The sequence below is a fragment of the Schistocerca gregaria genome, chromosome 1 (assembly GCF_023897955.1).
Source record: "Schistocerca gregaria isolate iqSchGreg1 chromosome 1, iqSchGreg1.2, whole genome shotgun sequence".
Taxonomy (NCBI): Eukaryota; Metazoa; Arthropoda; class Insecta; order Orthoptera; family Acrididae; genus Schistocerca; species Schistocerca gregaria.
In genome coordinates, this window is record NC_064920.1 from 1040118780 (window position 1) to 1040131417 (window position 12638).

Consider the following 12638-nt stretch of genomic DNA (forward strand, 5'->3'; position numbering starts at 1 on the left):
ACGTTTCGGCACTCGCATGTTTTCATCCCCACTGGCAGTTCGTGCCGCCTGGGTAGTAAAATAAAAATGTCGTGCGACTAGGGCCTCCCGTCGGGGAGACCGTTCGCCTGGTGCAAGTCTTTCGATTTGACGCCACTGCGGCGACTTGCGTGTAGAGGAGGATGAAATGACGATGATTAGGACAATACAACACCCAGTCCCTGAGCGGAGAAAATCTCCAACCCAGCTGGGACTCGAACCCAGGCTCTTAGGATAGACATTCCTTCGTGCTGACCCCTCAGCTACCAGGGGCGGGTAGTTATCGAATTCCTATAATCTGTTATATTCAGGGCCAGATTAGTAGTGATACGTATTACCGAAAACATTCTGCCACTCGCCGTGTATTCTTTTTCGCGCGCAGTTCGTGTCCGGGTCTTGCTTGGTTCTCATAATCCTCCAATTCCTTTCACCTGGACACGATTCGTTTGTTCTACAAATACAAACTCGAATAAAAGATTGGCTGAGTGACTAGTGTGGAAACTGTATGTCTACGACGACAATTAGTTCGACCAACTTACGTTCTTTGGAAAGTGTTCAGTTCGACCTTAAAATTAAATTACGATCGGAGCTGAAAGGATAGATTACATCTGTTGTGCAAAGAATATTCACACGATAACGTAGTACATATTCTCATTGTGTGATGCAGTTATTATGTAGCGGAAATGAAGCAAACGTTGTGACTTTTTCAGAGAAGAGCCAGGAAATAAACGGAAATGTGATTTGTATCGACAATATTACTGCAATAGGACGGTTAACAAAAAATTTAAAAAAGGAACCATGTTTATGTAAGTACGCAGCTGTACAGCTTCAGTAGTAAATTTTGCACTCTTTATTAAGCCACTGGATTCGGTCTCACGTTACATCGTCATCAGGACACTATGCGATTTACTCTTGTCAAGGGACCTGATGACGATGTAATGTTAACATAGAAAGCGGTAGCTTAATAAAGAGTGCAAAATTTACGACTGGAGGTGTACAGCTGTTTACTTCAAATTGATCAGCCGGCGTCCCAACTAACATCTATACACATGGACATAGAAGAGATTGGCATGTGTTGGTAACCATTAACTAAAGTAACGAATAGCGAATACTTCATAATGGGTGTGTCTTTCGACAACAGTGAACGCTTAAGCTACAAAATAGCCACTACTTCTACACTACTTATTATATGGACGTTTCTACTCATTGGTTTAGGGGGACGTAGTTCGGTGTAATTACAGCATGTCGTGGTTTTAGCTCCTATGAATGTCACCAACACACAGTGTTAGGAGCTTTGTTTACAAATGTAAGATGGTAATCGATGTTCAACTGTTATGTCCTCGTGTTTACAGCGTGTTCAACAGACAGCAGCCTGGCAGTCTCTATCATCGGAGACTGAGTGGAAGAGGAGAAGAGTGGAAGGTTGAGAGAGAAGTTCGGTTGAAGAGGGAGAGAGAAAATGTCTGACTGGAGGAGAATAGAGGTTACAGAGGGAGAAGGATATTTGTAGATCGATAGAGTAAATGAGTAGAAATTAGATGTTTATGAGGGAAAACTAATATCTGCTCCCTCAGATGTTCCAGCGACGCATTATGCGCGGTCGTAAACTTGCAGTGACGCACTTGCGCTTTGCTTGCAGGCCTATCGTACTTCCTGCGGATGCTGGGCCCGGCTATCGGCTACTCGCTCGCCTCGCTGTGCCTCAAGTTCTTCATCTCTCCCAGCCTGACGCCCACCATCACGACCAAGGACCCGCGGTGGCTGGGCGCCTGGTGGATAGGTGAGTACGCCTCCCGCAGCCTCAGCTCCACACATCTACCACTTCTTCATCTCTCCCAGCCTGACGCCCACCATCACGACCAAGGACCCGCGGTGGCTGGGCGCCTGGTGGATAGGTGAGTACGCCTCCCGCAGCCTCAGCTCCACACATCTACCACTTCTTCATCTCTCCCAGCCTGACGCCCACCATCACGACCAAGGACCCGCGGTGGCTGGGCGCCTGGTGGATAGGTGAGTACGCCTCCCGCAGCCTCAGCTCCACACATCTACCACTTCTTCATCTCTCCCAGCCTGACGCCCACCATCACGACCAAGGACCCGCGGTGGCTGGGCGCCTGGTGGATAGGTGAGTACGCCTCCCGCAGCCTCAGCTCCACACATCTACCACTTCTTCATCTCTCCCAGCCTGACGCCCACCATCACGACCAAGGACCCGCGGTGGCTGGGCGCCTGGTGGATAGGTGAGTACGCCTCCCGCAGCCTCAGCTCCACACATCTACCACTTCTTCATCTCTCCCAGCCTGACGCCCACCATCACGACCAAGGACCCGCGGTGGCTGGGCGCCTGGTGGATAGGTGAGTACGCCTCCCGCAGCCTCAGCTCCACACATCTACCACTTCTTCATCTCTCCCAGCCTGACGCCCACCATCACGACCAAGGACCCGCGGTGGCTGGGCGCCTGGTGGATAGGTGAGTACGCCTCCCGCAGCCTCAGCTCCACACATCTACCACTTCTTCATCTCTCCCAGCCTGACGCCCACCATCACGACCAAGGACCCGCGGTGGCTGGGCGCCTGGTGGATAGGTGAGTACGCCTCCCGCAGCCTCAGCTCCACACATCTACCACTTCTTCATCTCTCCCAGCCTGACGCCCACCATCACGACCAAGGACCCGCGGTGGCTGGGCGCCTGGTGGATAGGTGAGTACGCCTCCCGTAGCCTCAGCTCCACACATCTACCACTTCTTCATCTCTCCCAGCCTGACGCCCACCATCACGACCAAGGACCCGCGGTGGCTGGGCGCCTGGTGGATAGGTGAGTACGCCTCCCGCAGCCTCAGCTCCACACATCTACCACTTCTTCATCTCTCCCAGCCTGACGCCCACCATCACGACCAAGGACCCGCGGTGGCTGGGCGCCTGGTGGATAGGTGAGTACGCCTCCCGCAGCCTCAGCTCCACACATCTACCACTTCTTCATCTCTCCCAGCCTGACGCCCACCATCACGACCAAGGACCCGCGGTGGCTGGGCGCCTGGTGGATAGGTGAGTACGCCTCCCGCAGCCTCAGCTCCACACATCTACCACTTCTTCATCTCTCCCAGCCTGACGCCCACCATCACGACCAAGGACCCGCGGTGGCTGGGCGCCTGGTGGATAGGTGAGTACGCCTCCCGCAGCCTCAGCTCCACACATCTACCACTTCTTCATCTCTCCCAGCCTGATGCCCACCATCACGACCAAGGACCCGCGGTGGCTGGGCGCCTGGTGGATAGGTGAGTACGCCTCCCGCAGCCTCAGCTCCACACATCTACCACTTCTTCATCTCTCCCAGCCTGACGCCCACCATCACGACCAAGGACCCGCGGTGGCTGGGCGCCTGGTGGATAGGTGAGTACGCCTCCCGCAGCCTCAGCTCCACACATCTACCACTTCTTCATCTCTCCCAGCCTGACGCCCACCATCACGACCATGGACCCGCGGTGGCTGGGCGCCTGGTGGATAGGTGAGTACGCCTCCCGCAGCCTCAGCTCCACACATCTACCACTTCTTCATCTCTCCCAGCCTGACGCCCACCATCACGACCAAGGACCCGCGGTGGCTGGGCGCCTGGTGGATAGGTGAGTACGCCTCCCGCAGCCTCAGCTCCACACATCTACCACTTCTTCATCTCTCCCAGCCTGACGCCCACCATCACGACCAAGGACCCGCGGTGGCTGGGCGCCTGGTGGATAGGTGAGTACGCCTCCCGCAGCCTCAGCTCCACACATCTACCACTTCTTCATCTCTCCCAGCCTGACGCCCACCATCACGACCAAGGACCCGCGGTGGCTGGGCGCCTGGTGGATAGGTGAGTACGCCTCCCGCAGCCTCAGCTCCACACATCTACCACTTCTTCATCTCTCCCAGCCTGACGCCCACCATCACGACCAAGGACCCGCGGTGGCTGGGCGCCTGGTGGATAGGTGAGTACGCCTCCCGCAGCCTCAGCTCCACACATCTCCCACTTCTTTACCACTGCTTAAAAAGGGGATACGTCTGATATCAACAACTACCGCCGAATCTCGCTTCTAACTGCCTTGCCCAAAATTCTTGAAAAAGCTATATATAAAACTTCCTGGCAGATTAAAACTGTGTGCCCGACCGAGACTCGAACTCGGGACCTTTGCCTTTCGCGGGCAAGTGCTCTACCAACTGAGCTACCGAAGCACGACTCACGTCCGGTACTCACAGCTCTACTTCTGCCAGTATCCGTCTCCTACCTTCCAAACTTTACAGAAGTTCTTCTGCGAAACTTGCAGAACTAGCACTCCTGAAAGAAAGGATACTGCGGAGACATGGCTTAGCCACAGCCTGGGGGATGTTTCCAGAATGAGATTTTCACTCTGCAGCGGAGTGTGCGCTGATATGAAACTTCCTGGCAGATTAAAACTGTGTGCCCGACCGAGACTCGAACTCGGGACCTTTGCCTTTCGCGGGCAAGTGCTCTACCAACTGAGCTACCGAAGCACGACTCACGTCCGGTACTCACAGCTCTACTTCTGCCAGTATCCGTCTCCTACCTTCCAAACTTTACAGAAGTTCTTCTGCGAAACTTGCAGAACTAGCACTCCTGAAAGAAAGGATACTGCGGAGACATGGCTTAGCCACAGCCTGGGGGATGTTTCCAGAATGAGATTTTCACTCTGCAGCGGAGTGTGCGCTGATATGAAACTTCCTGGCAGATTAAAACTGTGTGCCCGACCGAGACTCGAACTCGGGACCTTTGCCTTTCGCGGGCAAGTACTCTACCAACTGAGCTACCGAAGCACGACTCACGTCCGGTACTCACAGCTCTACTTCTGCCAGTATCCGTCTCCTACCTTCCAAACTTTACAGAAGTTCTTCTGCGAAACTTGCAGAACTAGCACTCCTGAAAGAAAGGATACTGCGGAGACATGGCTTAGCCACAGCCTGGGGGATGTTTCCAGAATGAGATTTTCACTCTGCAGCGGAGTGTGCGCTGATATGAAACTTCCTGGCAGATTAAAACTGTGTGCCCGACCGAGACTCGAACTAGGGACCTTTGCCTTTCGCGGGCAAGTGCTCTACCAACTGAGCTACCGAAGCACGACTCACGTCCGGTACTCATATCAGCGCACACTCCGCTGCAAAGTGAAAATCTCATTCTGGAAGCTATATATACTTTCACTAATGAAATATTAAATGCTCTGAGTAACCGGAAGACACCCGTTGGGATTTTTTGTGATCTATGAAAGGCTTTTGATTGTGTAAATCATGGAATACTTCCAGTTAAGCTCAAGTACTGTGCTGTAAATGGGACAGTGCTGAAATGGTTTAAATCATACCTAACTGGAAGAGTGCAGAAAGTTGAAATAAACAGTTCACATAATATGCAAAAAAAACTCGTGATTTCTCAAACTGGAGAACAATCAAGAATGGGATGCCGCAAGGTTCGATCTTGGGTCCTCCGCTGTTCTTAATATATATTAATGTCTTGCCATTCTATATTCACGAAGGTGCAAAGCTGGTGCTTTCTGCCGATGATACAAGTATATCTATCACTCCCAACAGACAAGAATTAACTGGTGAAATTGTAAACGATGTTTTTCAGAAAATCATTAAGTGGTTCTCTGCAAATGGGCTCTCATTAAACTTTGACAAAACACAGTACATACAGGTCCACACAGTAAACGGAATGACATCATTAATAAATGACTTCGATCAGAAATCGGTAGCTAAGGTAGAACATTCAAAATCTGTAGGTGTATGCATTATGAGGGGTTGAGTTGGAAAAAACACACTGAGTATCTGCTGAAACGTTTGAGTTCAGGTACTTATGCTATTAGGGTCATTGCCAATTTTGGCGATATACATCTGAGTAAATTAGCTTATCACGCCTATTTTCATTCTCTGCTTTCGTATAGCATCATATTCTGGGGTAACTCATCATTGAATAAAAGAGTGCTCATTGCACAAAAGCGTGTAATCAGAATAATTGCTGGAGCTCATCGAAGATCATCCTGCAGACATTTATTTAAAGAGCTAGAAATCTTCACTGTAGTATATATGTTGTTCAGTCCTGAGACTGGTTTGATGCAGCTATATATATATATATATATATATATATATATATATATATATATATATATATATATATATATATATGTATGAAATTTGTTATTAATTATTAACAAGCCGAACGAATTCAAAAGTAATAGCAGTGTACATGGCTACAACACTAGGAGAAAGGATGATCTTCACTACTCAAGGTTAAATCTAGCTTTGGCTCACAAGGGGGTAAATTATGCTGCCACAAAAGTCTTTGGTCGCTTACCTACTAGCATCAAAGGCCTGACAGTTAGCCATATAGCATTTAAAAGGAAATTAAAAGAATTTCTTAATGGTAACTCCTTCTATTCATTAGACGAATTTTTAGATATAGTAAGTGGGTAATTTCCCAACCTCAAAAAAAAAAAAATTGTGTGTCATGTAATATTTTGTCTAATGTAATATCTTGAATAGACACCTTTTATTAACCTGACACGTTCCACATCATTACGAAGTGTCGTATTCATGAACTACGGAACAAGTAGTAATCTAATTTAACCACCTATGCTTGTTAACTACCCATAGTCAGTAATCTCTGAAACTTTTAATATCTACTGCTATTGGTATAAAAACGGAAGTCTGAAAGACAACGTTACGAAGAATACGAAATAGCGTCCATACAGTAGAAATATCATCAATAATTTGTAGCAACAAATGGCCACGTTTCTAGGAGAAATCTCGGGATTGTCAGAGATCAAAAGGGGAGTCATACTCAGAGATGGTTTTCAAGTGTGCCTCTGGAAAGTCAGCAGGGATCTGAGATAAGCACTCAGATGAAAAACAATGAAATGTTGGCTCAGAATAGCCAAAGATAGACTGGACACAAATTGTCAAACCCTTACTAACAACTATACGGTTTTGCTATATTAGCAACGTTAATAATAACCGGACAAAGACAAAAACAACGAAATATGGTACTGAAGGCGACCAAAAAAAGAAATTATGAGAGTAGTTTCTCCCAAAACTCTCAGCTGTTGCAAAACCGTTTAAGCTGCACAGACTGAGAGTTGTACAAACAAGGCTTTAGGATTAAGTTCATAAATTCTTCCTTGAACTCCTGAATGAACTCTTGAATCTAGGTCTTGTACAAATGATCCTGTTCAGTACCTGCAAAGATCTTCTTTTCTGTTAACAGCTTTCTTCCCTATTTCCTGAAAAAAAAACCTAAAAATGACTCCTTTACTTCTGCTTTTCTGCTTTCTGTGTGAACGTAAATAGTGATTTCACTGATTTGATCTACGTGCGAGATGTCTGCTGCGCTTCTAGGATCCCCCATTCTTTTTTTAAAGAAATATCCAGAAGTGTCACAGTACGGTTGGCAAGTCTGTAGAAGATGGCATAAGAGGCGTACAGTATGACTGGCCGTGCATTTCAAAATGGTTCAAATAGCTCTGAGCGCTATGGGACTTAACATCTATGGTCATCAGTCCACTAGAACTTAGAACTACTTAAACCTAACCAACCTAAGGACAACACACAACACCCAGTCATCACGTGGCAGAGAAAATCCCTGACCCGGTCGTGCATTTCCGTCCGGGATTCACAGAGATTAAGATAAACCGTCCTAGGGTTATCTAAGTCAGTCGTCGCCTGCGATTTCCTCCTAGCCGTTCAGCCAAAAACCTCTCGTAGCTGAAGCTCCACGCAGAAGAGTATCAGCACCATCGGGTTCGCTGGAAAGCGCATCCTATATTTGCTAAGGAATGAAAGCGGGAAGCTTTGTTAGTTGAGATAATATTGTTGGTTGCCCTCAAGATATGTTTATCTGACACTGTTGAAATAATCCATCACTTTTAACTCAAAACAGGGTATTTTCCGAGAGGATTGTCTTACGACGGAACTAGATTGTAAGGTATCCTATGGGCGAATGGCGAATGGCGCGCACTCTAGATCTCGTACTTACAGTCGTGGAACGTCGTTACTCTTTTTACAACTTTGATATCTTAAGCATTGTTCATTTGTTTATTGAAATGACTACTTTCTTCCGGCGCAAAGTTGTTCTAAGAAAGTGTTTACGACCAACAGGCTTATCCTAATATCTGTATTGGAAAAAGTGCATTTTATGAGTAAATATTTATTAAACAAAATTACTTTCTCCGCGACAGAATGGCTTGGTTTCCCTACGTATCGTGCGCTGGAGTAACTGTCTTTCTCACTGCTAGCCACAGCACTTAACCCCACTGTCTACAGGCAATGCGAGCCGGTCCAGCGGCTTCTCCAGCCAGCGTGGAAACCGTAATCTTACTGCTTGCTGTGCCTTTCGCGTTGCTGCCAGAGCTCATTGACTGCTACTCAAACAGTGTAAAACGTAAATCTTATTGCACGTCATTTTGGTCTGGAGTTTTTTGAATACTAGATGCTGACGTAGAAGGTTCAACAAATTTCAGTATTGAGCTGGCCAGTTACTTGTCTTACTAAACTTTGGCTCCCTGCTTTTTTCTTTGCTACATTCTACTTGGACAATGATGTTGTGTGTTCATGTATATATTTTAAATTATATTTCTGCAAAGATAAGTGTTATCCAAAAATATATTTCTACATCTACATCTACATCTACATCCATACTCCGCAAGCCACCTGACGGTGTGTGGCAGAGGGTACCCTGAGTACCTCTATCGGTTCTCCCTTCTATTCCAGTCTCGAATTGTACGTGGAAAGAAGGATTGTCGGTATGCTTCTGTGTGGGCTCTAATCTCTCTGATTTTATCCTCATGGTCTCTTCGCGAGATATACGTAGGAGGGAGCAATATACTGCTTGACTCTTCGGTGAAGGTATGTTCTCGAAACTTTAACAAAAGCCCGTACCGAGCTACTGAGCGTCTCTCCTGTAGAGTCTTCCACTGCTGTTTATCTATCATCTCCGTAACGCTTTCGCAATTACTAAATGATCCTGTAACGAAGTGCGCTGCTCTCCGTTGGATCTTCTCTATCTCTTCTATCAACCCTACCTGGTGCGGATCCCACACTGCTGAGCAGTATTCAAGCATTGGGCGAACAAGCGTACTGTAACCTACTTCCTTTGTTGTCGGATTGCATTTCCTTAGGATTCTTCCAATGAATCTCAGTCTGGCATCTGCTTTACCGACGATCAACTTTATATGATCATTCCATTTTAAATCACTCCTAATGAGTACTCCCAGATAATTTATGGAATTAACTGCTTCCAGTTGCTGACCTGCTATTTTGTAGCTAAATGATAAGGGACCTATCTTTCTATGTATTCGCATCACATTACACTTGTCTACATTGAGATTCAGTTGCCATTCCGTGCACCATGCGTCAATTCGCTGCAGATCCTCCTGCATTTCAGTACAATTTTCCATTGTTGTAACCTCTCGATACACCACAGCATCATCTGCAAAAAGCCTCAGTGAGCTTCCGATGTCATCCACCAGGTCATTTATGTATATTGTGAATAGCAACGGTCCTGTGACACTCCCCTGCGGCACACCTGAAATCACTCTTACTTCGGAAGACTTCTCTCCATTGAGAATGACATGCTGCGTTCTGTTATCTAGGAACTCCTCAATCCAATCACACAATTGATCTGATAGTCCGTATGCTCTTACTTTGCTCATTAAACGACTGTGGGGAACTGTGTCAAACGCCTTGCGGAAGTCAAGAAACACGGCATCTACCTGTGAACCCGTGTCTAAGGCCCTCTGAGTCTCGTGGACGAATAGCGCGAGCTGGGTTTCACACGACCGTCTTTTTCGAAACCCATGCTGATTCATACAGAGTAGATTTCTAGTCTCCAGAAAAGACATTATACTCGAACATAATACGTGTTCCAAAATTCTACAACTGATCGACGTTAGAGATATAGGTCTATAGTTCTGGACATCTGTTCGATGTCCCTTCTTGAAAACGGGGATGACCTGTGCCCTTTTCCAATCCTTTGGAACGCTTCGCTCTTCTAGAGACCTACGGTACACCGCTGCAAGAAGGGGGGCAAGTTCCTTCGCGTACTCTGTGTAAAATCGAACTGGTATTCCATCACGACCAGCGGCCTTTCCTCTTTTGAGCGATTTTAATTGTTTCTCTATCCCTCTGTCGTCTACTTCGATATCTACCATTTTGTCAACTGTGCGACAATCTAGAGAAGGAAGCTCAGTGCAGTCTTCCTCTGTGAAACAGCTTTGGAAGAAGACATTTAGTAATTCGGCCTTTAGTCTGTCATCCTCTGTTGGTCACAGAGTGTCTGGACATTTTGTTTTGATCCACCTACCGCTTTGACATAGGACCAAAATTTCTTAGGATTTTCTGCCAAGTCAGTACATAGAACTTTACTTTCGAATTCATTGAAAGCCTCTCGCATAGCCCTCCTCACACTGCATTTCGCTTCGCGTAATTTTTGTTTGTCTGCAAGGCTTTGGCTATGTTTATGTTTGCTGTGAAGTTCCCTTTGCTTCCGCAGCAGTTTTCTAACTCGGTTGTTGTACCACGGTGGCTCTTTCCCATCTCTTACGATCTTGCTTGGCACATACTCATCTAACGCATATTATACCATGGTTTTGAACTTTGTCCACTGATCCTCAACACTATCTGCACTTGAGACAAAACTTTTGTGTTGAGCCGTCAGGTACTCTGTAATCTGCTTTTTGTCACTTTTGCTAAACAGAAAAATCTTCCTACCTTTTTTAATATTTCTATTTACGGCTGAAATCATCGATGCAGTAACCGCTTTATGATCGCTGATTCCCTGTTCTGCATTAACTGACTCAAATAGTTCGGGTCTGTTTGTCACCAGAAGGTCTAATATGTTATCGCCACGAGTCGGTTTTCTGTTTAACTGCTCAAGGTAGTTTTCAGATAAAGCACTTAAAAATATTTCACTGGATTCTTTGTCCCTGCCACCCGTTATGAACGTTTGAGTCTCCCAGTCTGTATCCGGCAAATTAAAATCTCCACCCAGAACTATAACATGGTGGGGAAATCTACTCGAAATATTTTCCAAATTATTCTTCAGGTGCTGAGCCACAACAGCTGCTGAGCCCGGGGGCCTATAGAGACATACAATTACCATGGCTGAGCCTGCTTTAACCGTGACCTTCACCCAAATCATTTCACAATTCGAATCTCCGTCAATTTCCTTCGATACTATTGCACTTCTTATCGCTATAAACCCGCCTTTTATAGTTGTCAATAAGAAAACTTATTCACTGATAAGAACAAAATAATTTTTTAAAAACTTTTAATTTCTTAAGTACAAACAGCATTTACTTTTAAACATTTAATGACAATGAAATTGTTACGTGCAAAATAAAGATAATTTGATTTAGTATGTAAACAATGCTTCAGAATGATACCACAAAACGTTTTGTAGCATTAAAATACTTTAATTAGCTAAATATTTTGTGAATAAAAAATAGAAAAGCATTTTTTCACAGTTTCTTGCAATTAGCTCACTATGCCGAAAGCTAGTTAACATTTGTGCCATGACAGAGACGAAAGCACTTCTTTTTATGCAGTACGGCCCAGCTCTTAAATCCGCCCGCTTTTATCGCTCCTCCTGCTGCTGCTGGCTTTTTTTTTTTTTTTTTTTTCATCAGTCTACTGACTGGTTTGATGCGGCCCGCCACGAATTCCTTTCCTCTGCTAACCTCTTCATCTCAGAGTAGCACTTGCAACCTACGTCCTCAATTATTTGCTTGACGTATTCCAATCTCTGTCTTCCTCTACAGTTTTTGCCCTCTACAGCCCCCTCTAGTATCATGGAAGTCATTCCCTCATGTCTTAGCAGATGTCCTATCATCCTGTCCCTTCTCCTTATCAGTGTTTTCCACATATTCCTTTCCTCTCCGATTCTGCGTAGAACCTCCTCCTTCCTTACCTTATCAGTCCACCTAATTTTCAACATTCGTCTGTAGCACCACATCTGAAATGCTTCGATTCTCTTCTGTTCCGGTTTTCCCACAGTCCATGTTTCACTACCATACAATGCTGTTCTCCAGACGTACATCCTCAGAAGTTTCTTCCTCAAATTAAGGCCGGTATTTGATATTAGTAGACTTCTCTTGGCCAGAAATGCCTTTTTTGCCATAGCGAGCCTGCTTTTGATGCCCTCCGTGCTCCGTCTGTCATTGGTTATTTTACTGCCTAGGTAGCAGAATTCCTTAACTTCATTGACTTCATGACCATCAATCCTGATGTTAAGTTTCTCGCTGTTCTCATTTCTACTACTTCTCATTACCTTCGTCTTTCTCCGATTTACTCTCAAACCATACTGTGCATTCATTAGACTGTTCATTCCGTTCAGCAGATCATTTAATTCTTTTTCACTTTCACTCAGGATAGCAATGTCATCAGCGAATCGTATCATTGATATCCTTTCACCTTGTATTTTAATTCCACTCCTGAACCTTTCTTTTATTTCCATCATTGCTTCCTCGATGTACAGATTGAAGAGTAGGGGCGAAAGGCTACAGCCTTGTCTTACTCCCTTCTTAATACGAGCACTTCGTTCTTGATCGTCCACTCTTATTATTCCCTCTTGGTTGTTGTCCATA

The 12638-nt window shown here is 45.8% G+C and overlaps 1 protein-coding gene across 5 annotated transcripts in view; it reads left to right on the top strand.

Moving 5' to 3' along the window:
* Positions 1 to 12638, top strand: part of LOC126279746 (solute carrier organic anion transporter family member 74D) — a 245204-nt gene that overhangs the window by 177539 nt on the left and 55027 nt on the right. For all 5 annotated transcript variants that reach the window (XM_049979702.1, XM_049979705.1, XM_049979703.1 and 2 more), the window contains exon 5: positions 1658 to 1798. In XM_049979702.1, coding sequence (XP_049835659.1) covers positions 1658 to 1798 — 141 coding nt within the window. The remainder of the gene's footprint in view (positions 1 to 1657; positions 1799 to 12638) is intronic.